The sequence below is a fragment of the Caenorhabditis elegans genome, chromosome V (genome assembly GCF_000002985.6).
Source record: "Caenorhabditis elegans chromosome V".
Taxonomy (NCBI): domain Eukaryota; kingdom Metazoa; phylum Nematoda; class Chromadorea; order Rhabditida; family Rhabditidae; genus Caenorhabditis; species Caenorhabditis elegans.
The window spans coordinates 10,197,693-10,221,460 of NC_003283.11; the positions used below are offsets into that span (position 1 = coordinate 10,197,693).

At 35.3% G+C, this 23,768-nt stretch overlaps 13 protein-coding genes and 1 non-coding gene across 16 annotated transcripts; 4 read left to right on the forward strand and 10 right to left on the reverse strand.

The window, feature by feature from the left end:
• The first annotated feature begins 993 nt into the window (after positions 1-993).
• On the forward strand, positions 994-2,512 carry nssp-61 (NGF domain-containing protein). The gene is made up of 5 exons (NM_073220.3): positions 994-1,072; positions 1,144-1,347; positions 1,401-1,515; positions 1,566-1,659; positions 1,959-2,512. The coding sequence occupies exons 1-5, from the start codon at positions 1,012-1,014 to the stop codon at positions 2,019-2,021; spliced, it is 537 nt and encodes a 178-aa protein (NP_505621.1). The 5' UTR covers positions 994-1,011; the 3' UTR covers positions 2,022-2,512.
• A 1,893-nt stretch (positions 2,513-4,405) lies between these two features.
• ZK856.7 (uncharacterized protein) lies at positions 4,406-4,861 on the forward strand. Its single transcript, NM_073221.7, has 2 exons — positions 4,406-4,540; positions 4,587-4,861. The coding sequence occupies exons 1-2, from the start codon at positions 4,407-4,409 to the stop codon at positions 4,816-4,818; spliced, it is 366 nt and encodes a 121-aa protein (NP_505622.1). The 5' UTR covers position 4,406; the 3' UTR covers positions 4,819-4,861.
• On the reverse strand, positions 4,846-5,793 carry chpf-1 (EF-hand domain-containing protein). The gene is made up of 4 exons (NM_001392590.1): positions 5,718-5,793; positions 5,584-5,640; positions 5,309-5,533; positions 4,846-5,263 (listed from the first exon to the last, which is right to left on the reverse strand). Exons 1-4 carry the CDS (start codon positions 5,782-5,784, stop codon positions 5,025-5,027), a joined length of 588 nt encoding a protein of 195 aa, NP_001379127.1. The 5' UTR covers positions 5,785-5,793; the 3' UTR covers positions 4,846-5,024.
• Positions 5,794-6,078: 285 nt separating this feature from the next.
• On the reverse strand, positions 6,079-7,246 carry ZK856.11 (putative RNA-binding protein EIF1AD). The gene is made up of 4 exons (NM_073223.6): positions 7,105-7,246; positions 6,862-7,059; positions 6,650-6,816; positions 6,079-6,399 (listed from the first exon to the last, which is right to left on the reverse strand). The coding sequence occupies exons 1-4, from the start codon at positions 7,141-7,143 to the stop codon at positions 6,276-6,278; spliced, it is 528 nt and encodes a 175-aa protein (NP_505624.1). The 5' UTR covers positions 7,144-7,246; the 3' UTR covers positions 6,079-6,275.
• On the reverse strand, positions 7,171-7,221 carry ZK856.19 (uncharacterized protein; the record flags this gene model as incomplete). The annotated part of the gene is made up of 1 exon (NM_001361767.1): positions 7,171-7,221. The coding sequence occupies one exon, from the start codon at positions 7,219-7,221 to the stop codon at positions 7,171-7,173; it is 51 nt and encodes a 16-aa protein (NP_001348779.1).
• A 384-nt stretch (positions 7,247-7,630) lies between the features above and the next one.
• ZK856.16 (Ovule protein) lies at positions 7,631-7,891 on the reverse strand (the record flags this gene model as incomplete). Its single annotated transcript, NM_001129610.3, has 1 exon — positions 7,631-7,891. The coding sequence occupies one exon, from the start codon at positions 7,889-7,891 to the stop codon at positions 7,631-7,633; it is 261 nt and encodes an 86-aa protein (NP_001123082.1).
• A 96-nt stretch (positions 7,892-7,987) lies between these two features.
• On the reverse strand, positions 7,988-8,910 carry rpc-25 (DNA-directed RNA polymerase III subunit RPC8). Its single transcript, NM_073224.5, has 3 exons — positions 8,697-8,910; positions 8,382-8,647; positions 7,988-8,332 (listed from the first exon to the last, which is right to left on the reverse strand). The coding sequence occupies exons 1-3, from the start codon at positions 8,907-8,909 to the stop codon at positions 8,092-8,094; spliced, it is 720 nt and encodes a 239-aa protein (NP_505625.1). The 5' UTR covers position 8,910; the 3' UTR covers positions 7,988-8,091.
• A 113-nt stretch (positions 8,911-9,023) lies between these two features.
• On the reverse strand, positions 9,024-12,652 carry tftc-3 (TPR_REGION domain-containing protein). The gene is made up of 9 exons (NM_073225.6): positions 12,088-12,652; positions 11,164-12,039; positions 10,840-11,103; positions 10,375-10,798; positions 10,194-10,330; positions 10,028-10,143; positions 9,882-9,981; positions 9,303-9,832; positions 9,024-9,240 (listed from the first exon to the last, which is right to left on the reverse strand). Exons 1-9 carry the CDS (start codon positions 12,646-12,648, stop codon positions 9,135-9,137), a joined length of 3,114 nt encoding a protein of 1,037 aa, NP_505626.1. The 5' UTR covers positions 12,649-12,652; the 3' UTR covers positions 9,024-9,134.
• Positions 12,653-12,751: 99 nt separating this feature from the next.
• zhit-3 (Box C/D snoRNA protein 1) lies at positions 12,752-14,435 on the reverse strand. Its single transcript, NM_073226.5, has 5 exons — positions 14,317-14,435; positions 14,036-14,271; positions 13,785-13,988; positions 13,106-13,741; positions 12,752-13,060 (listed from the first exon to the last, which is right to left on the reverse strand). Exons 1-5 carry the CDS (start codon positions 14,429-14,431, stop codon positions 12,884-12,886), a joined length of 1,368 nt encoding a protein of 455 aa, NP_505627.1. The 5' UTR covers positions 14,432-14,435; the 3' UTR covers positions 12,752-12,883.
• A 799-nt stretch (positions 14,436-15,234) lies between these two features.
• hpo-40 (Hypersensitive to pore-forming toxin protein 40) lies at positions 15,235-18,613 on the forward strand. Its single transcript, NM_073227.5, has 9 exons — positions 15,235-15,407; positions 15,459-15,598; positions 15,645-16,318; positions 16,422-16,887; positions 16,982-17,276; positions 17,335-17,465; positions 17,510-17,774; positions 18,000-18,136; positions 18,215-18,613. The coding sequence occupies exons 1-9, from the start codon at positions 15,257-15,259 to the stop codon at positions 18,302-18,304; spliced, it is 2,349 nt and encodes a 782-aa protein (NP_505628.2). The 5' UTR covers positions 15,235-15,256; the 3' UTR covers positions 18,305-18,613.
• A 718-nt stretch (positions 18,614-19,331) lies between these two features.
• ZK856.14 lies at positions 19,332-21,837 on the forward strand (the record flags this gene model as incomplete). Of its 2 annotated transcripts, NM_001269267.2 has the most annotated exons (6): positions 19,332-19,494; positions 20,242-20,519; positions 20,629-20,693; positions 20,738-20,787; positions 20,831-20,968; positions 21,133-21,837. In NM_001269267.2, the coding sequence occupies 6 exons, from the start codon at positions 19,387-19,389 to the stop codon at positions 21,328-21,330; spliced, it is 837 nt and encodes a 278-aa protein (NP_001256196.1). The 2 variants fall into 2 exon arrangements, with proteins under 2 accessions (NP_001256196.1, NP_001256197.1); NM_001269268.1 differs by lacking the exon at positions 19,332-19,494 and having other exon boundaries at positions 20,422-20,519; positions 21,133-21,330.
• 21ur-13198 lies at positions 19,904-19,924 on the reverse strand. Its single transcript, NR_069259.1, has one exon.
• Positions 21,709-23,013, reverse strand: C12D8.13 (the record flags this gene model as incomplete). Of its 2 annotated transcripts, none has more annotated exons than NM_001348582.2 (4): positions 21,709-21,993; positions 22,038-22,237; positions 22,432-22,496; positions 22,540-23,013. In NM_001348582.2, the coding sequence occupies 4 exons, from the start codon at positions 22,776-22,778 to the stop codon at positions 21,763-21,765; spliced, it is 735 nt and encodes a 244-aa protein (NP_001335554.1). The 2 variants fall into 2 exon arrangements, with proteins under 2 accessions (NP_001335554.1, NP_001023649.2); NM_001028478.2 differs by having other exon boundaries at positions 21,763-21,993; positions 22,038-22,144; positions 22,540-22,778.
• Positions 23,014-23,288: 275 nt separating this feature from the next.
• fipr-5 (FIP (Fungus-Induced Protein) Related) lies at positions 23,289-23,725 on the reverse strand (the record flags this gene model as incomplete). The annotated part of the gene is made up of 2 exons (NM_001028483.2): positions 23,289-23,552; positions 23,598-23,725. The coding sequence occupies 2 exons, from the start codon at positions 23,723-23,725 to the stop codon at positions 23,345-23,347; spliced, it is 336 nt and encodes a 111-aa protein (NP_001023654.1). The 3' UTR covers positions 23,289-23,344.
• Positions 23,726-23,768: the final 43 nt, after the last annotated feature.

The following is a 23,768-nucleotide window of genomic DNA, read 5'->3' on the forward strand; positions in this document are numbered from 1 at the left end:
AGTCCTGTTTTATTCTTGGGATGAACTCATTATAATAAATGTGTTCTGTTTGTTTAAAAGTAAATTTGAAATGATAATAGATTTAAGACCAGATCAGAATGTTCAATGTTTGATTCATTTATGACCCACAAAAATTTGAGAAGCCATAATATTTTTATAATGTTGGATTTGGAATGAGCTTTAATGATCTGTTAGTTTAAAGTTCGGTTATTTTGACGTGGTAGTGCATATTGTGACATATTTATTAGATTTTGTATTTCATGTTTTTCACTAATATTTATTGTGGCTTCTTCCTAAAAAATAACCTGCCGTGTTTGAATTTTCGATATTTTCACAGAATAAAACAGGAATACTATATTTGCAGGTCAATCTAATGAATTTCGTTCAATTTACGCTGTTGTCGCAATATTCTTAGCATAAATTCGGATCATGAAATTCCACACGGAAGGGAATACAAATCCTGATTCATTTACCGTGTGAACAAACAAAATCTGAATTTAATTCTTGCCATCTGACATCACCAAAATCCCGTCTATGTGTTCAAGATCATCTACTCCTTTATTTTATAATAACTATATTTCAATACCACGTGAAAACTACCAATCTCACAATCGAGAATCTTAAATATTCTTCCAAATTAAAAACGGATTGATCTTGACCGATCACCAACAGAAGAGGGTTGGAAAAAGGGAAATTGTTGATGTTGCGGTGACGTCCAAGACACTTGGCAAATAAAATCAATTACCGAATGCTTGTATATTACGTAGACCTAACTCGATCTATCAATTTTTCCGACCAACCCACTTTTACTTTTTTATCAAATGTTAAGTTCAACTCGTTTCATCCATTTCACACACATATTTGTTTTCTTTTTTATTTCAAGTAATCAGAGCTTTAAGCTCCTCCTATTTTCCCATCGTCCAATTTTTGATACGTTCTTGTATTTTTTTTCTAAATCTCTCCTAACTCAAAATCTCTATTTCAATCTAATGTTTCAGAACAATTTCTCAAATGGCTTCAGTCTTCCAACTTATGGTTCTGTTCACAATTATTGCATACTGCAAAACATACGGTATGTTATTTTCCATTGCACATTTCTTTTCAACTAGACTCAAAATTATTCACCATTCTTTTTATTTTTAGTGGTAGTCGTTGAGCCGCTTGTTGAAAGTATGGATGAGGAGGCGGCGGCGGCGGTTGCTTTAGACCCCGAAGTACCTGTCGTCGCTCCCTCGGATCCAATTCTGCTCCGGAAAAGAAAGTCGATTCTCGTAGGACTCAGTGAAAAAACCGAAGAAGTTTGCAAAACGAAAATACGACAACATCATCGGCCGCAGTATGGACATAGTGAGTTGGAAGCATTCTAGTGCAAGAATCAAGAAATCAATTTAATTTTTTAGTCGCAAACGGAAGTAGAGTCGAGATTCAACAAGACGAAGAAAGCTCATTGGAGGCTACATTTGTTGAGTGTCTAGGAGAAAACCGACCACCATGCCACGGTGTTGATCATGATTTGTAAATTGTGGATCACTTAAGAAAAACTAAAAATATTAGCACATTTACAGATTCATTTCCGAATGTGTAACGGTATATGAACATAGGCCCGCAAATGTTAGAGTTGTCAAATCAGGTGGACCATACTTCCCAGCAACTATTCGAGTAAGTGGTTTAGAAATAAAAGCATTAGAATTTTCAAGTTTTGATTTAATAGCTCTTGACCAAAAGTCAGTAATTCAATGAACAGCATAAATGTTTAGTTGTTTATCTAGGTTTTGTGTTTTGAATTCAATTATCGGATTTCTGATTTATTCGGAATTTTTCAACTTTACTCGTAAAAGTACACGTTAACTTCTTCACAAATTTTACATATTTTAAAAATAAAAATTCTGCTGAAATTGGTAGTTGCCGAGGTAATTTTAAACAGGAAGTGACACTGTGATCTCATTTATTATATTCAGGTTCCAATTCTCTGTGAATGCAGACTTCGTCGTCAATTCAAAGATTTCGAAAAAAGGAAATAACTTCGTGAAACTGTTCTCTAGTTAGCTAATAGCCCATCTGTTCAAATGCTCACAGGCTTCAACTGTGCCAAAATCTCTTAAAATCTCCGTATCATTTGATCTTCCTCCACCATTCTTACCTGATCTACCAATACTAGCCAGCTCCTCGATCTCTTTTTTCTTTTGGTGCCATAGCTATTTTTTTTGTTCTTTGTCATATTTTCCATATTTTTTGAATTTCAAGCATCATGTTGCAGTTTTAATTATGTTTCCTAATGTTTATACATAAGCATTATTTCGTGTATCCATTTTATTACCTGCATTTATTTTGTCTTCAGTTGTATTCTCTAAATTATTTATTTGTGTTTGATCAATTCATTTATGCAGAAAACGAAGAACTGCGAGATGAAGCAGAGTCTATAAAAGGTTTTCTATTCATTTGATATCCTTCGAAAAAACAGAATGACAAATTCATTAGCATGCAGTTAAAAATAAAGAGGAAATGAGTTGAATGGCAATGGAACTCCATTATAATCTTTTTGCACCACAACTTGAAATCAATGGGACAATCTAAATCCCGATAAATAGAAATAATTGTAAACCAAAAATATACACCGTTTATTTACAATGATGATGTAAAAATTATGTCACAATAATAGTAGTTTAATCGGAAAAAAACACATTATTCGTATTTGAATCAGCCCACAAATATTCGTGCGGAGTTTCAAGACCAGTTCGTTGAAACTTGAATTTGAATAATCGGATGCTGGATCGTGACTCAATAATTTAGAATGACGTCAGATTCTATGGCAACTAATTTACTTTGTAGATTAGTCATGTACAGATCCCCGAAAATTTGGTTTTAAGACCTGAAATAAGATCTTCAGTTCATTCGATTTATTTTCAAAACATTGTTGAAATCAGGACCAAGGAAGTAAATGAATAAAACTAGATATTTATTAGATAACCGTCGGAGGATCAGAATTCTGATCAACACTTTTGGCACAACAGTATTTCAAAGTGAAGAGCTCATTTCTCTCTTTTGTACCCTTTCCTGAAGTTAAATTATCATCTTCAGACAAAATATCATTCTTCCATTACTGTTTTCATAAGACAATTAAATTTTTTATACTGGCATAAAATTTTTGTCTAACTCTCAAAAACTAGTCTATCTCTCTACTGTAACCGAACAACAACAAAACACCAAAAGATTAGAAAAACTAGAGTCACACACGTGGTGTACTTTATTTTTGTGATTTTTGTGACAACAATAAGAGAACATATACCAGTTTTCAATATTCGGCTTCATGGAATACTGTAACGCGTTAACCTTTAAATTGTGAAATCTGATTAAACATGGAAGATTGTGTTGAATATGAAATTTGGAAAAGAAATACTCGGGAACAGTATTTAAAAGTTCAAAATATACATAAAATGATCGTTTAGGTTCGAGCCTACATCGTCGAATATCGTATTAAATTACTTATGTTTTTATTGGTAAATTGCCAAATTCTAGAAATTTCTAGCATGTTCGAGCCCATGTTCAGATGCTTAGATATAATTAATAGAAATACAAATCGACTAGAACAATCGTAAAAAATTGTTTTATTTTGAAGTTTTTCTATGTCGTAATATTAACTTTTAATGACAGTTCATTTTCTTTCAGTCGCGGGGTGCTCATTCTTTTGCATTGTTAAATTGATAAAATACTTAAAATGTCGATACAACATGTAGGTGCTAAGATGTGTGCATGCGATGCATGAGTAGCTTCCCGAAGATCACCTAGTCCAACTATGCCTTCTTTACTAGCCCAAATGTTAATTGACATCGTGTGAACGTAGTGTTAGGATGTCACCAGTTACGCATGCCTACGTCTGTAGGCTCTTGTGCTCCTACATGGTATACTTAGTATGAATACAGATATCAGTGCCGATCCTTGAAAATGTGAGAATGTGGTCGTCAAAACAAAATTCACAAATGACACACCAATTGCTTTTTCGTTTAGTCGGTGTTTGTTTGAAAACAAAACTGATTCAATGCTTCATTCATTTGTCTTCTTCTTTTTGATTTACTTTATCGTTGTTTTGTGTAACAACACCAAGGCTCTCAAGGACAGCCCGTATCGATCGCAATTCGGCCGCTGTGGCAGACTACCCATTCACCACTGCGACCGATAGACCGACTACTACCTGTTTATACCCAATTATTCGTTCTCATGTTTCTTTTTATCCTTTTTACTGTTGAATTACCAACAGTTGAACAATCAAAATATTTTCTATAATAACAAAATTTCTCTTCCTCCATTCTTTGTACCTTTCCAATGTATTTCTTTTGTGAGAACACCAACGTTGCTGATATTTTGCCATATCAATAGAACCATTGTAGTCTACAGTATACTTTTTTAGAATGCGTGTCGCAGTTATTCTTCTGTTCTTTTTATCTGTCGCTCTCGCATGTGACATCATTGTTCATTTGAAATCGGACACAGACAAGAAATTCAGCGGACAAATTGTTGCCAGCAATGGAAAGAAATCTGAAAGGTTTGTTCGGAGGACATCAATAGAAAAATTATGTTTTCTTTTTCAGATGGAGCTATTTGAAGAAGCTTCAGAAGAACACCTTCCAACAGAAAGCCGATGAATGTGGACTCAAGGATTGGGAGATTACTACTTGGGATGATGCTGGAAAGCCAGTTGCTACCGTAAAAGTCACTTTGGATGGAATTGGAAGAGTCACTTACAAGGTTGGAGATGATTTGAAGGCAGTTCAAAAGGATCGTCAAGGAGCCATCTGCAAGGGACAATGTGCTCCTTTGTAAATGTTTGAAAACTATTAATCAATGATAAAACTGATAAAACATTCATTTTTCTTTGTCAATTTTGATTTCACACGAAAATTGATAAACAACTTCTGAGATAGTTTGTGTCTTCAAGGCAAAATGGTGAGAAGTGACAAAAATTATGTACAGGTAAGAGAAAATGGCAAACTGAAAACGAGACTAGCAGGGGAATTTCTTGTAAAAGCTTAGTTTAGGAATCGAATCGACATCTTCTCCTCAATATCAGTTTTTTCCATTGCTCGACAAAACTCATCAAAAGAAATTTTTCCATCACGATCTGCATCAGCTTCCTCAATCGTTCGATCAGCAATCTTGTCGAGTTGATCAGAAGTTATATTGGCACCAACCATACTGTTCAGAATGACTTTGAATTCTTCACGTGTGATGTAGTCGTTTTTATTTAAATCGTACATTTTGAACGCAACTGAAATAAAATTAAATAATTAAAAACTTGAAAGAATAATCTTACAAAGCAATTTGTCTTTTCTCGAGTTGAGAGCATTTTTCTTTACTCTTGAAATCGGTTGAAAGTGTGCAAGAATTCGAACAAATTGACGAAAGTTCAACTGTTGCTCTTCGTTGTCACCGTTTGAAGAAGCTAATGTGAAAAAGGCATCTACGATTCGATCACCAAGAGGATTCACAGCCAACTCGGGAACATTCAAAAAATCGTCTCGTGAAAGAAATCCCTGTCCTGAAATGTTTTTTTATTATTTTTATGATAAAAAGAAATACGCAACAAACCTTTTTTATCAAGTGATAAAAATCGGCTGTAGAGTCGGACAATTTGATTTCTGTTAACTGAAAGTAACATTGATCATCTAATTTTCACCAAGTTAAGAACATTAAAAATAATTGTATTTATTATCTAAACTCACATTCTGTTTCACTCATTATTTCCTCAATCTCCTCATCTCGTAACATTAAAGAACTGCTGTTTCCCATTTCGTAACACTGAAAATTCAGTTCTATCAGTTTTGAGAGAAAAGTTTCTGAAGAATGGAAACCAAGAAGTGAGCGTGTGAAGTTACACCCACGAATGAACAGTTTTGCATAATCTGGCAAAGAAATAGTCAGAATTCTTCAAAAACTGTAAACAAATAACCGAACAAAACAACAAAACATTTCTGGTCTACAGAGATGATTTTGGAGATAATACAGGCAGGTACTATTGAGATATGGCGTAGTATCGATTAGCCACAATCTATTGAAAACATGGATAACGAGAGAAGAGAGAACTATCGATTTTCAAAGCAACTGTCTTATCTTTATGAAATGGACGCGATCATGCCACGGAGAGGCAGCAGGCGCATAAACAGGAAAGTAAAGGCGGTTGGAAGTGAAAGAACATGATAACAAAAATAACAGTAATGTAACAAAAACACGGGAAACGCCAATTTAAAGTGGGTAGGGAAAGCAACTTGAAAACTGCTTATTCATTTCGAAGGTGCCTGCATTCGGTTTGGATTATACGTGTCGAATTCTTCTTCCTCTTCGTCATCAACGTCATCTTCATCGTATGTCTCCTCCCCTTCTGATTCGTCCTCTTCTTCGCTTTCACTGAAATAACGATATTATTCTTCAAGAAAATAAAATTTTCGTGAGGCGAGTGACGTCATTATTGTATTTTTGATGATTATAAAATGTACCTAGTGCGTTCCCGTATATTGTTCTTTCGCATCTCCTCATATAATTCGTAGCTAGTTTGTAATAACGACTGTCGTAATGAAGCGTATACATTACAACAGAAAGGATTGACCGATCAAATAGATCATGGAATTAAATGACCTGTATTGCAAAAAAATCGTACCTTGGTGGAAGCATGTCGTCATCGATCATTTTATCCGATGTTTGACCACGCTTAGCTTCTCGAGTCATTTTTAGAGCGTTTTCTTCGAAACAAGTAGGCCATTTGCCGAGTTCGCGAATGTATAAAACATTGTCCTGATCCAAAATGTACTCGATTTCTCCTTTCACCTTAAAACCACATAAAATACTTTTCGTTAATATTTTTTGTCTTACTTTGTCTCCTTCTGTGATTGGCCGAACAACGACAAACTGATCACGCCGAAGCCATACTGATTTTCTAAACTTTGTGGGCATCGATACAACATAGCTGTCACCATTTTGATCGAGAACTTCATGCAAATTGTTACCACGCGATTGTCGGACTTGTGCAATTATGTCTTCATCAACAAGCTCGTAAAACTCGCTTCCAACCTGAAACAAAAATTTAATTCAGAACACGAAAACTTAAAATCTTACTTTGTTGGTAATGTATCTCTTTTTGGTAGCAGCAGACATGATTTCAGGTTTAAAAAAAATTGAGTTTTAAGTTGGGAAGTATACGATTAATGTATCACTTCTTCTACTTATACGCATAAACTGGAGAAAAGGCCCGAAACCTGCAAAACTGAAATTAGAACAGAAGACGAGTTACGAGACGAAAAGAAAAATAAATGCAGTATTAAATACTACTGCGAGCATAAATTTTTTCTCGTGAAAATTAAGAGAAAAAACATCAAAAATGCATTAAATAAAGAACACATTCAGAGAACGAATAAAAATTAAATAAAAATTTTCGACATAAAGTTACGATGCGTGTCAACAACCATTGCTGGCGCATTTCTCTTTCTTGGCGCATACTCGATATGTCGATTTACGGTAGGCTACCGTGAAATGAACTTTGGGCAAAATATGGAAGAAATGCTTGATTAAATTATTTATTCACATTTGAAAATAGAAAATGGTGTCAGAGATGTTTTTAGAAGCACTTGATAGTTATTAAAACTCAAGTAGAAGAATCCATGGCCGTATCCGTACTCGATGAGGATTGAGTCGGCATCGGAATGCTTGGACAAGATGGAATGATTACATTGTCAAAATCAGAAGAGCACGCTGTGAAGGATGTCGGATATTTTTGTGTTTCGAGTTGCGATATCAAGCTGGTTCCACGGAAGACTGGCAGTGGGACGTTGTTCGAATGGTACTGTTGACTACTGGTGGGCGCAGCTGAGCTTTTAAGCATAAGGTTACGAGTTTTTTCGCTCATGTTTCTGAAACCATTCTGAAATTAAAATATCAGGCCGCCTTTGGAAGTACTTGTATAAATCATGAGACAAACATAATGATTGGATAATCGATCTTTGCAAGCTATCTTTATATTTATTTTGCAAGACGAAAAAATAACAACTTATTCAACAATAACAAAAAGTAAAAACAGTGTACCCGTTATAATCAATTAAAATTTGATTAAACTGGCTCTTCTTTAATTTTAACAGGCTGTCTAACTTCTTCTTGAGGCTGTCTAATTTCTTCTTTGGGCTGTATAACTTCTTCTTGTTCATCTTGCTCGTCTTCAACCGCTTCATCATCTTCATCTTCTGCTGCCCACCATCCAATACATCCCAATCCAGTACTAGCCATCGTACCTTTGATTTCCATAGATTTCTCTGTTTTTCTCTCTTCGTGTGTTAACTCTGGTTTGAGATCTCTGCAAACAAATCAATATTTTAATTTCGATGAAATACAAAATGTCTCACTTGAAAATGATTTCCGTCACTCGGAATCTCACAATCTTCCCTGGATCCATATACAGTTTTGCTGGTGGTTCTCCATCTTCCTGTGCATATTCCCAATACCAAACTTGCCCTTCTTCTTCGAAAACATGAGGTTCTGGAAGCTTTTCCGCCGGTACAAAAATGTCTTCGAAGAATTGAATTGTTAGACAAAGACCTTGTCGTGATGAACCAATCACTTTGGCCTCAATAACTTCATCGACAAATGGCCGAAAAACGATCATACGGAACTGAAGATTTATTTCATTTCTCAAATACGACTGTACATTGATTTATTACCTTAACTCTCGCTCTACAATCTCCTTCGCCGGGTAAAATGTACGAATCACCAATTTCATTTATATCATAGACACAAATACAGAGACCAAGATCCGGAATAATTTTGTTGGCGAGACGTTCATTGAGCCGTTTTTTGATAACAATTTGCTGATCAGAGCTCAATTGATGAGGCTGAATAGCCACCGTATCGTGCAGTAGAGAAAGAATGAACATACTGTAAATATTAAACATTTTCCTTTTATACGGCATCAGTATCAGCAGATATTGAATGGAAGCTTGAACTATATTCTCAGAACCAAATATAATGAAATAAAAATAATAAAAAAGAAAATTTATAAGTAATTGTTTAAAAAAGTACGATGGGATTGCTACTTATAAATTAGACCACACAATGTCAGACATTGGATAGATTAACAAAAATTATTCTTCAACAAAAAATCAAACAACAAGATATTTTTCATAAATTTTCCTAGCGGCGAAATTGTTTCCTGATGTTCGGTAGATTAAAGCCAGGTTGTGAGCAGCCATCTTTCTCAGGTCATATCTGAAATTTTAATAGTATTTCTACAGACAGAAATTTCTAATTTATTTTTAAAATTGTCTTACTTCATTGCTGGAATAATAACCTCATTGCCATCTTCATCAAAATCAAACACACACGGCGGATCAACCTCCAATACTTTATCATAAAAATGTTTGGCGAGAGGGAGAATCGACATTTGATGGAACATTCTGGCAATGTTATAAAAGACTTCTTGTTGGCAAGCCCGTGCTTTTGAATACTTCTTCATAAAAGCAATTCCTCGGATTCCGATGAGGTGTCTACTTGAGAGATCCTTCTTACAAGACATATGAGTGAAAGTGAGAGCAAGCAGCATACAGATGAGTGGATTTCGTTTATTGGCTACCCATACTCGAAGATACTCTCCCATTGCATGTCGGTATGTTCCCGTGATAAGTGAATTATTGCCTGAAATCGCTTGAAGAGCATGATTATCTTTAGCTTTGACGAGTGCTCTCATGATAAATCGATGGTAGCAGACATTCTGAGAGTTGACGAATACGTAGTTCATTGCATTGAAAAGGCGTTTTTGGAGAACGTCAGAGAATGAGCCATTTTGAGGATCGCTGACTGCCTGGAAATTTAAATTACTTAAATGCGTCCAATAAGATACAAATTGTTACCAAAGAAAAAGTGTGAAAGAATCTAACATATTCAAATGCCAAATTCCAACATCTTGCTTTGATTGCACAAAAATATACTAAATTCTGGAAAGTGGAGATTCTGAAAATTTTGTAATGTGTGGAAAATTTTGAACAAATTAGCTCACTTGTCGGCTTTGAAAAGAGTTGGATGTAAAAATGCATAACAACAGACAATGAGTGCGTCTTGATGTTTCTCCATTTTATTTAAACATTCGATTAACTTCAAACAGTAGTCATGTATCTGAAAATTAAAAATTTACACAATCAAATGTATGCTCGAATAATGATTACATCTGTTCCCGAAAGCGATGTTTGAAAAGTCCCATTGGCTTCTACAGTTGCTCCCAGCCTTTTGACAAGGCGTTCCCAATTTGTATGTTTAACAACTCCAAAAGCACAAGTTTTCAAAGTATTACTGAGAGCAGGTGCTGGAAATTCGTATTGAAGACAATTAAAATGTTATTTCACTTACTAGTCGTTTTTCCTTTGGTAACCCGTCGTTTCTTCAAAATATCTGGAGAAATATAGACTTTGTAGAAGTGGGGAGCCAGCATCATTCTCGTGATCCTTACAAACTGCTCAGAATCTCCTGCTTCGAATAAAACGTCTGCTCGACGAGCAAGAAGACGTTCATCTGGCATCGATGAGCAGTTTTCCAGGTCATAATTTTCCAAGGTTTCGAGGGCTTTTTCGAAAAACCCAGATTTTTGCTGGAGAGTTGACAAATGGATACGATTATCAATATGATCCGGTTGTAGTATCAGAACTTTATTGAATGCTTCCATTGCTAGATCATCATGCTTCTGCATCATTTCAAGACTTCCTTTCAGATACCAGTAAGCACCAGATGCTTCGTTGTTGTAACAAGGATTTTTGGTCAATTGATCCAGGAAGTTCTAAAAAAAACTGTATTTTGTTATTACATAATATTTCTCACCATTGCAAGTTTCGGATGTCCTCTGTTCTTGTAAAGCCTTGGCACATCTAGAATAAATCCTTCATCTTCTTCTACATTGAAATTTCTTTTCAATAATTTATGTTCCAACACGGAAGACTGTTCGACTTCATCCAAACTGAAGAGACAAATGACGAGATGGCAGTGCATACTGACTGGAAACAGATTGACATCAATATCATAATCGATATCGCTTCCGACAGGTGGAAAAGGCAAACATTCATATGTTCCATTTGTGTAAGTTATCTGAAATAATTTTATAAATTATTATAAACAACACAGTGATAGACTTTATGAACAACTTACAAGGCATGCGGGATCCTTTGTTGTAGAACGAATTGCTTTGACACCATTGCACATTGCCAGAATTGACATTCCAGCTTGTCGGAATTTGCTCTTTGCTAAATACATTCCAATGAGAGTTTCATGTTGTGGTTCTGCATCTCGTTCGAATTCTTTACTCCGGAGAACAAATGCTTCGAGAGATTGAATTGCTTTCTCTTCATCATTCATTGTAATGTAGTACTGAGCGACTTTGCGAATCAAATCATGAAACCACTCAAAATCCACTTGTAAAATTTCATTGTTGATCAATTGAGCAGCTTGTAGACGAGTACGCATTGCGAGAGGTCGTAGGTTCAGCCGATCAAGCATTTCAATTCTTTTTTCGTAAAACTTCCAATTCTCATTATTGAGATGAATAGCTCTATCGTAACAAACGGCAGCTTCTTCAATCATTCCGAATTTTTCAGCTTCATCTCCCCAATGTACCCAGTCATCTGGTGGAGTCTTCGGATCTAGATGCGATGCCAGTAAACCAAATTGAAGAGCTTTTTGATGATCTCCTAACTGTTCATATACAGTGGCTATCTGTTGATAAGCAATCGCATGTTTATGATCCTGTTTAATTACTTCTCGAAGAATTTCCATGGCATCGGTGATATTTCCACGAGCAGCTAACACGTTTGCCTGACCCAACATAGCATCCAATCTTTTCAATTTTCCTCGATCTCGAGGTTCTGCATTTGTGGCTGGAGTTTCTGTACTTGTAGAATCTGCTTTCTGGCCTTCTATTTTTACTTGTTTCAGAGGAGGAGGTTCTCTTTCTTCAGTTTCTACTTCATATTCAACTTCCATTTCATCGGAATGGTTTACCTGTCCTTCATCTTTACCAGACATCATCTGTAACCTTTCTCATTCTAGTAATATCGATAGTCTAACAATGCAAACCTGTGTCATAATATATCGAGCTTCTTCGGGAAGAGCGTCGTAGCGATCAGAAGGTCCTGCAGACTGAAAAGAGTATGAACTTCCAGCATGTTGAGAAGTTGACACTTCTTCAACGTCTTCCATTAACTCTACATCTTCATCGTCCTCTTCTTCATCATCATCTGCAGTATCAATTTCTTCGACTTCGTCGACCACATTGTTTCTTGCCGATCTTTTTTGCTTTGCTCCTAACTCTTCCTTGAGAGTTTGTCCTCCAGTAACCCGCATAAATTGATCATAGTCATATTCATTTCTCATGAATCTATTGATAGCGTTCACTAATTCTTCATCATCAATGGCTTCAGCTGGCTCTTCTACTCTTTTTCTATTCCCGGACCCATTGTGTAATCCAGTAAGATGAGGTTTTGTATCAATTCCAGCAATAATTCCATTTGTATCATCATCATCATCAAAATCGTATTCTTCTACTTCAGGAACATCAGAACCTTGTTCTAAAATATTACCGTACTCTTCTTCTTCCTCTATTAAGAAATCGGAAGTTGATGGTTGATTTGGATCCATGTTTCTTCAAGCAATAATACTATGAAAAAGAAGTTTGTGATCTGTTTTAAAATAAAAAGAAGCGATCGGTACGCGATGAAAATTTGAATTTCGACCATTAACTCTAACATTCATGTTTTATAAAAAAAAAATTGAAAAATGTAGAAATAACAAGTGTAACAACGTTGTACAAAAAATGGATAAAAACGAATAAAATTCAACAAAATGTACCAAATATTTCAACAAAAAAAACAAATCAATTGTACTCCATAGGAAGTCGATTTGGTCCGGAGAAGGGCTCGAATGGGTCGAAGGTATCGATATTCTGATGGGTGCGGTTCTGATATCCACCTCTTCGGCTTCCTCCGTGGAAATTTCCGCCGCGTCCACGCTTGAAACCACCGTCTTGACCTCCATCTTGTCCTGGTCTTTTCTGAAATCATTTATTTTGAATCTGAATAAATATTGAACCACTAACTCTGAAGATATTATGATTCGAGCCTCCTCCACCTCGATTGGCGCCTCCGCGATGAAAGCCTCTACCACCACGTCCTCTACCGCCGCCTCCGAATCTTTGATTTCCTACACCTCCGTATTTGGTTTGAATCTCAGCAAGTTCTTCCATAGACAATAACTGCATACTTTCAATAAATTCGTCCTTCATAGTAATTACTAATTTTGGAAAATCTGCAACGACTCGAGTTCTTGTCATTTCAAGAATGGTGCTATCAGTAATAATTCCGTAGTATCGTTCTGGATTTGCGTGAACTTCCATATAAACGTTGACATCGTCAATTCCGCGATCAATAAACGGCTTGAGCTTCTCAACGTCGAGGTCGCTTTCAGAGACAATGCATCCATATTGGCGGGGTTTGAAGAATTGCTTCAAAACTGTTGCTACTCGAATTGTTTCAGGAATATTGTTAACTATCTTTTCGAATACTTCTATACCTCCGTCCGCGGTTTGTTTTTTGAATGATAGTTTCAAAGTCCAAAAAATAGTATCAGAATGTTGCTCGTGTCTGCTCTCATTTTCTTGTTCGCCAACAAATCCTAACCAAATATGACGGAATCGAGCCGCGTTGAGAAGATATCTCTCGGTGGGAGAGTTGGTCTAAATTTCGATATTTATGAAGCTGACAGATACTACTACTTACTGTATATCGAAGTGCATTCGGATCAACTGGTTTCTCTTCTCCATCCGAACTATTCACATCATTACCGACACCACCAACTGGTTCAGCTCCTAACCCAACTTTCTCTTTCATCAGGTGCATGAATTTCTGATCATCAATTGACTTTTGTGGATCATATTGAGACAATTTATCTACCTTGGTAAACGCTTGCCGTACTCCATCACACTGAATAGTCAAATAAAATTGCTTTTTTCAAACGTGAACAACTTTACATTATTATCCGCTTTGTGCTTCTTTGAACAATCCAGTGAACATGTCCGCATTTCACATCTTGGGCATTTGTACTTGTGCTCGTTTTTCAAACAAACTTTACATAATTTTGGATCAATAGCGGGGATTACAGATTCCTCGTTTTCCACATTCTTTTGATTTTCAATTTTCCTCTTGTAGGCTTTGATAACGTCTTCAGGAGATTTTTCGTCTTCCGATGAGGGATAATTCACCAAAACTGAAAATTGTTTTTGTTTAAATTGATATCAAACTTGAAACTAACATTCAGAAGTTATATTTGGAATTTCCGTTGGTACATCATCATCATCGTCCAGTATTTCTCCGTCTTCCTGATAGTCTTCTACTTCTTTTGGTTCAGGAGTATGGCTCGTAGTCATATTACTGAAAATTCAATTACTCTTGCGACATTCGAAGTTTATTTAAATCGCAAGTAATAAAAGCCTATTTTTAGTTTAACATATTGAAATTTATATATTCTTTTAAAGAAATGCACTACAAAATGCTTGAGACGCCGAAAATTTAGCACCACATTTTTCGTTGTCTTCCAGATGTCAAACAAAATGGGCACGTGATTACAATCAAGCAAAATGCTAATCATTTTTGAAAAAAAATGGATAAAACCAAAAACTAAAAGAAAACATTGAAAAGAGAAGGAAGAAGGGAACAAATCTGCAAGAGTGAATTCACATTAATTCACATAATAAAATATTTTTATAAAAAAAATTTAGGCGTGTGCGCTTTGTCGTGGCCGTGTTTGCACAAAGCACACACAACTTGACGACAAGGAAGATAGAGACAATCATAAACAAAAGAGACTATTTACAGCAGGATTAGAAAGTTTAAACTAATTCGTGAACTTGATAACAACAATTTCAATAATATAAACTGAGAAAACCAACAAAAAAATCAGGAAGAGTAAAAAAATATGAAAAATTGAAGTTTCAAAAAAATGTAAGGATTACGGTATGAGAAAATGTTGAACTGTGAATTTTTTCGTGTCCGCGTTGAACTTTCTGATTTCTCTCCGGTCGATAATTTTTTAAGGCCTAAAAATCCTATTTTATTCAAGAATTATTATGTGCTCCTTCAATAATTTTGCTATTTAAAAACGTTATATTTTAGTGTTCCACATTTGTATTAAACTTTGGTTGATCCTCGTAAATAATTGAATATCAGTTCTAGTTTTAGGAATCAGAAAAACAATGAACTCCCAGCAAGAATGGGAACATGCATATAGCCTTGCTGAACGAATGTATAATAAGCAAGCACCGACTAAAAGGGAGGAGCTGAATCCAACGGAGAGGGTGATTTGTTCTCGATTCGAAACAATCTTCGATTATGACCCGTTCAAAGGTAGGTGCTTATGGGAATTTTTTAAATGTAACTTACGTAGGTTATTTTTAGATGAGTACACATTTCGTGATCAAGCTTTATTGTTCAGTACTCCTGTTCAACCAAAATGCCGCACCGTTGCTGAGGCGGATCTTCACGAGCTGAAAGAGAATACAGCAAAGCTCAACATTCCCATGCCATCCTATATCAATGTGAGTTAGTTCTAACAATCATGTATTATACCTATTATCGTTTCAGATATGTCCAATTTACGCTTTGCTTCCGTTCACAGTGCTTGTCTTCAACAACTCCCAACATGCACACAAAAGCCTTAGCGATGATATGGAGCGAGCTGCAGCAACATTCAGAAATCCCCATGAGTCCGAAATCGTTCCAGGAGCAATGTACATTTTTAAACAAAAACATGGAAAAGCTTACCGTTGTATTATACTCTCCGAAGACGGAGATATGAACATACCAGACGCTGAGCGAAAATATCTCGTTGCATTCATTGACAATGTGCAAATAGTATCTGTTAAGCAGAAGACTCTTTTCGTTTCCGACCAATTTTCAATTAAAGACTATCCATGTGCCCTTCACTGTGCTCGTATTGTTGGCATCTCGGCTATCAGAAAAAGTTACGTTTCGGGGATGAACCAATTTATTCTTAATTTTTACGATGCAAAAGAGAAGCGAAAAGCAGGAATGTTTGCATTCATCTACAAACTGGACAAGGAAGAGAAAAAACTGGTCATCGACTATCCTTCTCTTCTTGGAACACCGAAAACCACTTCTACAGAAATAAGAACTGCAGTTGGTCATCAAATCGTTGCATCGAAGGATCCCGTTAGTTTGACATTTGAGCAATTAAACAAGAAGGAGGTTCCGGAGTTCAAATATTTGAATAGCACTGATGATGATAGTGATGTGGAGTGAGTTTAAAATATAGCGTTATCTTCTTCATGTAGTCAAATTTTAAAAGGAAATATATCAAATTACAATTCTACATTAATCTAATGTAATGTGATTTTCCAGACTCGATCTTATCGAACATGACACGAAATCAGTGAATCCCGTCGCTTCATCGCATCCGACGTCTTCTAGCATGGACGATTGCCCATATGGGAGAGCTAGCATAGCACGGGCCAAAGACTATCAGCTTCGACTCCCACCACACTCTCAGAAGGGACTCTCTAGCTCAAGTCTTCTCGGCAGTAGTTATCCAGTGAGCAATTCAATCAAGAACGATATTACTAAACAGTCGGAATCGAATCGAGCTGATGCTACAAATATTTCTTTTTCGAGCTTTGAGTCTACGAAAAGCGACATTTCACCTCAAAATAATCAAAATGTGGAAGAAACATCAACGCCAACAGTGCCGCCGAATTCTACTATACAGGAAAACGAGGAAGATGAAATAATGTCTCCTGCATCAATTATTCGAGCGCCATCAAGGCTAGCTGGCTCACTAAACAAAGTCTCAATTGAGCGTCCAAATACGGTACGTTCAAGTTTATGAATTCATTGTGATATATAAACTGCGTATGCAAGAAGCAGTATTTTTGACTTCTGTCCCCAATACATTTTTTTTTCAGCCATTGCCAACATCTTCCAAAAATTCTGAACACAACATGTCGGAAATAAGCACATATGAAGCGTCTTCTATTTCAAGTCATCACCTTGTTCCACAATCACCATCCGTTCCAAAAACGAATTATACTGTTCCAGTCGTGCAGAGACCATTGACTGCTCCAGAGAAATTCAGAGATCCGTTTGGAGGACCCGGCTCTAGCGATATCCTGAATACGAAGATGCTTTGTTCAGAAAAAAACATCGTTCCCTCAAATAAATTTGGTCGCCAGATTTCGCCAGGCAAAGATGACAAAAATGGTACGATACATTTGCTAAAACAAAAAAAATAATATTTCACCCGAAATATTACTTTCAGAGAATTATCAATATAGCAGAATGGAAACAAAGCCCCAAACATTGTTCGCTCCAGTCCTTGATGAAAACCAACGGCAATCATCGAGTTCTAACATGATGTGCCAAATTCCAGATATTTCGAGCGTTGCTCAGGTTGGTTTTTTGTAATGCATTCAAATAATGATAATTTCAAACAGGGATCCAACGCTCCAAAGACTGCTCCAAACGATTCGGTTAACAGCGTTGCTCCAGATGATATTCACGAAACCGATAAACGTGGAAATCATTGTAAAAGTGTAACTGAAGATCCGAAAGACAATAAAGATCCCACGGCGGTGACAACTTTGGAGGATCCTGATATCAACGATGAGAACTTCAGTGTACAGTCGATCTGCTCAGAAACATTCGTAGAAACTGATCAAAAATTGATGGAAGTCGAAACTGGAGCTGATGCATTCACCGGTAAATCTACTTCATGCTTACTTAATAGAAAAATGTTGGTGATGAGAATGCATTTACCTTTCTGTAAAAAATGTGGTAGCAAAAGAGAATCTATGGAAGTGGGAGAGAAATATATTTGTGTCGAAGAACTGTAGGTATTCTCATTTTCTGACTGTTTTGTAATAGTATTCAAATTTTTCCACTGTTAATATAGATCATTCGTCTGAATATCGAATTACATTCCAGAATCTATTACGGATCAATTCGCTCAAATGTCTGAAGGACTGAAAAAACTCGCAATAAATCTGGCTGATTCCGTTCGAACTGCGGCAATAGAAAAGAATCATGATGCGTTCATTGCTAACATTCACGCAATGGAAATTGTAAGCTTTAACTAGAGTTATCAGTTTTTATTTTCACGCAAATAAAACAGTGGAATGAGTTAATTATGGTTGTTACAGATCTCAAAGAAAGTCCCCGATGATATTGATAAGCGCTTTTGGAAAATGAAAATTGTGGAGGCTAGGAAGTTGGAAGCCGCGTTCGACTAGTATTATTTCATTAATATTTTTTATGTCTTAGTCTCCACATTCCAGTATATACAGATCCTCTGTTGTTTCTTCTATTTGATTTTTTTTGAATTCCTAATGTCTTTTATCTTTGTTTCATCATCCAAAATTTAAACTGAAAATATATCCCTCCGGTAATGTTGTTGTTGTTTAACTAATAATTTAACGCCTGCCTTGTTTTGTAGAATTCGATAACTAGATAGTTGTCGAATAACCGAGTGTATGCGTATTTTATGAATTTTCAGAAATGAAGATTGTTTTATTAAAAAATAAATCGTTGAACGCTAAATTTAGGTGAAAGTCTCATTTTCATATTCGGAGATAAAATTTCAATGCATAGGTCGATTGAAGAAAAAAAAGTACAAGTTTTGTGCAAAAGCACGATGCCCGGTCTCGGCACGATATATTTGTTAAATACAAAAACGTGTGCTCCTTTAGAGAGTACTGTAGACAATAAAAACATTCAAATTTGACCAAATTGAGAAAAAAAATTATGAAAAATCGATGAAAATTGCGCATCAACGAAAGTTTCAAATTACAGTAATCTTTAAAGGCGCGCATCTTTTCGCATTTAACAAAACATTTGTAGTGTCGAGACCGGGTACCGTATTTTCTTGGAAAAATCGCAAAAGTGTACCTTTTCCCAGTTTAAAACTGTAGCTTTACTGTTTACTGAAATTTCGCGTCCTCGCTAAAATGCATTATCTTATTATTCCGATGTTATTTTTAGATTACTATATACTCATTACCATATAGTTGAATTGTTCCATTTTTTCGATTCGAACGTCACTCCTAAATTTAGCAATTGAAAAAGCAATTAGAACAACAGTATCCTTCTTTTTCTCACAAAAAAGTTGTTTTGAGCACCTGACAATCGCTTCTCTTGTGTCCATTTTCAGCTTCTTCACATCACAACGACTACTAACATGACCAGTCGTTGAATAATACTAATATTCGTCTCCTCCCTCTCTTCTCACTTTTCATGAATTATCTCTCATTCACTTGCTCGTATACGCCTACTTTTTCATTCTTATCCAACTACTCATTTTACTGATTGAGAAATAATGTTTTCTCTTTCTGATGAGTCCAATATTAGTATCTTCTTCTGCTTCTACATTATAATGTTCATTGTGACAATGAATTTGTGGAGAATTCTGAAGATTAAGGGAAAGGTATTTCAAGATTTACTATTGGTTGATTAATCCACATAGCCATAAATACATAACTTTTGAGAACCGAAAGTTGCGCTAAATTTCAATAAATAGGCGAAAGGCAGACATGTAACCGGGCAGAGGAGCAAGGTGGATAACTTCTACGGTATACAATGGTCAAATTGTATAGTGATTTTCTCCGGGTATTTTGAAAGTTTTTAATTTACCATACAATCAAAAAGTTGTAATATCATAAATTTGGAAGTCGACCAAAAACATTTGTACAAGCTTTATATCCTTATTGTGTCTTAATTGTAGGTCAAAATCAAAATACAGTTTCACTTTGACAGAAAGTTTTGAGAAATATATGTATAGTTTTTTGGAGTGTTCTAATTTTATATTTATGGCCCATGGTAGACTATTTATACAAATCCCCACTGACACATTTCCAACTCCAGGAGAAAATATTATTAGTTTAAACTAGTTTACGAAACTTTGAGAATTTGTTTCGCCATATTCGAGGATTTAAAAAACAACAATTTTCTCCGTTGTAAGGCTTCCGTACTAACAAATTTGTTGTTATATTTTGAAATGATGCAAAGACGGGAGCACATTTCGTAATTAAATATGGAAGTGTGGAGAATACTAATCTCCTGATATCAGTAAAAAATATTTCAATTTAGAGCCTCTGTTTGCTCTGGAGGTTAAAATCCTTAGCCACACATTTTAAAATAAAGCTAGAACATGTTCACTTTAAAGAAATTTCAGCTTGTTGAACTAAATGCATTCCCATGTGCTTCTTCATTCATCTGGTTCCATTTCTTTGGACTGATATGCCCATTGGTGGATTTCATCATTGTTGGAACCATTGGTACCTTCTTCTCCAGCATAAAATCATGTTTCATTGTCTACATCCCTACCATAGTCTCTCTATTGTATCATGACACTATGGCTGACTGGATGGTTCCACTCATCTTGATCTACTCAACAACTCTATCTTATGAGATTCCCGAAATATTCGATTTTCGATACTTCAACATTTGCAGGTATGTCAGAACAAAGAATGATGAAGTATAAGTATTTCATATTGAAAAATGATGTGATCTATTCATATTATACTCCCATAAGAATACAACTCGTGATACTCGTTTTCAGAGACAAAATGATATGGCTAACAATGTTGATATACGGTTGTTTATTCAATTCATTCAACCCCTGGGGTATGGCGTTCTCAGTTTTGAATCAAATACACGTAATCTTTCAGACATTGTCACAATCCGTCGGATTCATCATGAAAATGGTCACATTTCTACGGTAATGATGATTTCTTTCACAGTTATAATCCAAGATATTTCAGTCCTTCAACATCATTGATGCATTTGTTGTTGCACTTTCTATTTTCTTCATTTGTCTCCATGGTTACCGAATGTCATTTCGAATTGCATTCAAAGACAACAGATTTCACCTTACCTTGCTTTTTGTGATGATAAAATTGGTAAGAGTGAGGAGCTATCGAAATAGATTAGGTTTATGGGGAAGTGTAAAGCTAACAAATGAAATATTCTTTTGACTCTTTGAAGTAATAACTTTTTTGTGGACATTCTAACAAATAACATAACATTTTCAATTCTCAAAATCTGAATGCAAAAATCCTTTCAGGCGTTCCTACTGACGAATGCATGCTTCATCCCTGCCATTGACGAACGTAACATAACAATGGAATCCATTAATCCGTCATCCTCTCCAGTGAAAACAGCATTTTCTCTGGACAATCTGAAACTCTATGAATCAGTAGTTCAAAGTGTTATTCCAGTTCACTATCTTGCATGGAAACACGTGTTCTTCAGGAAAATCTGAATTGATTTTTCATAATCTATAACAAACCTCTCATAACTATTTTTTGCAACATTGGAGACAATCAACCAACTGTTTCATGTAGCGTGCTATATTTTCAGCATAAAAATTTTCATTTTGGAACTTACCCATTTTTCCACCCACTCTCTTTCTTTGAGTAAGTTGCTTCAACTTTCTGACGCACTTAGTTACCTTTCCTTCACACAAAGTAGCACTATTTCAATTTTCTAGGGAGAATTTCCCGCACTCTGTCCTTGGCCGTCATTATCAGAAACCCTGGTCCATAGTTTCTGTTTTGGTTGCATTTCATCATCTCTCATAGTTTTTTGAACAAAAACTGCTAATCAAATCGTACATTGTTCTTTAAAATATTTTTAAAAATTGAAACCAAGATGATTTTATTTGAAAATTGATTTAAATAAATTGAACGTTTTTTCATTGGCTTCTCATTCTTCTAGCATCAAAAGTAACAGTTCTCATATGTCTGATTTTCGATCTTTTCCTGGAAAACAATGAACTGATAAAAACGGAATATGGGTATGAAAATGGTCCGAAAATGCAAAAAGTCATCCATATTTCAACCTCATTATTGGAATCTGGCTCGATATTTCTTGTTTCGTTTGTTCCAAAAATGAATACCACTGCGCCAATGTATAGTAACATCAGCTGAAAATAAATGGAATGAATTAAATTCTGATGTTTAATCTTACATATTGAAACAAAAGAATTATTATAACATGATTGATACTTGTTAATTCGTAATTTGATAAATATTTCGGATGATTGTAGACATCTTTCAGTTTGATAACAATGAGAACTGTAGAACTCATAATCATAAAACAATCAACTAAATTGATATAAAATATAGGAAATAAACTACCCTCAAAAGTATGATGATATACCATTTGATCTGAAGTACAAACATTTTGTTACATTTTTAATTTGAATAAAAATTGTTTTCTTATGTGAAAAGTATTAGAGTTGTCAAATGTTGTTTCGAAAAGTCGAAACAACCTTCGTTAATTGCGAGCTCGCGCCCAATTTTATTTGCACGTATTTTAGAATTTCGAAAGTGTGTTGAAAAATAATGAAATCAAAACTTACTGTAACTATTCCATGGGTGAAACCAAAGTGCATAAATGAAAGATAATATCCATATTGCTCGAGATCTAAAAAATTATATTTTTCATTCGCAATTCAATGTTAACAAACCCAATTTTTGACTGAAAGGCAGTTTTTAAAGTTTCTGCTCTTTGGAAAACTAATGCGAGTGAATATAAAAACATTATCATCGTGATAATTGAAGGTATCATTGGAGCAAAAACTCCGCGTAATAAGCGAAGAAAAAACAAAGTTGTCAAAAAAATCAGTCGAAGTTCTTTGAAAAACAGAAGTGATCCAAGGCATACTAACCAGAGTATTGAAATAAAAACTATGACAACAGTAGACATTAAGAAAAGTAGAGAAAAATGACTACTGGATTCGAATGTATTAGTCTAACAATTGAATCACTTTGGGAAAACAACATTTAACAGTTTACCTTAACATTCAAGATTACCGCCAATAGTATTGATATGCTCACAAATAATATTCTGATAGCATTTTTTGAGTCGACGAGTATCAGAATGTCAGAGATTTGCAGATTAAAGGAATTATTAGATGAGGAGCTTGAACTTTCAAAAATCATTTTTTGGAGCAAAAGTTTGTATAAAAGACAACAGAAAATAAAATTCGATATTTCAAAACTTGTTTGGTTTTGGTGTCGACTCAATATTTGAAAGTTTTGATAAAATACACCTGTTCAGTATTTGCGTCAGCGAAATTAATGTTTAAAAAAATTGATTTCGATCAATATAAGAACAAAAAAATATAAGAACACGTTTTTACAGTTTTTTTTTGTTTTAGTCTTAACTAAAATACCAACGAACAATTAAGCCTTGAGATAATCCAGAAATGTATTTAAATTCAGAAAATCATTCATTTCAGAACTTTCGTACACATTCGAAACATATTCAGTTTAGTTCTGAGTAGGTCCAAATCCAGCTTCTCTCTTTCCGTAATATCCAGCATATGCAGATCCAAATCCATATCCTCCATAAGCTCCATATGCTCCGTATCCATATCCTCCATAGTATGATGGATAATAAGATGAAGCATATCCATAATATTGGGCAGAAGCTTCTCGAACAATTGAGCACATGGCAATGGCGAGGACGCAGAGAAGGCTGAAAAATGGATATTGAGAAAACTGTTGAAGGCCCGAAACTTACAATTTAGAATTCATAATGAATTGAGTAATAGAAGAATGTGAAGGTCCTTGCTTATTCTCCCAAAAGTTTCCACTTTTATACCCAAAGTGTGTATACATTTTCACCCGTTTCCCAGTTTGCTCACTCATGTTCATTGCCCAAGCCGTAGTTTTTCATACGTTTTTCACTAGT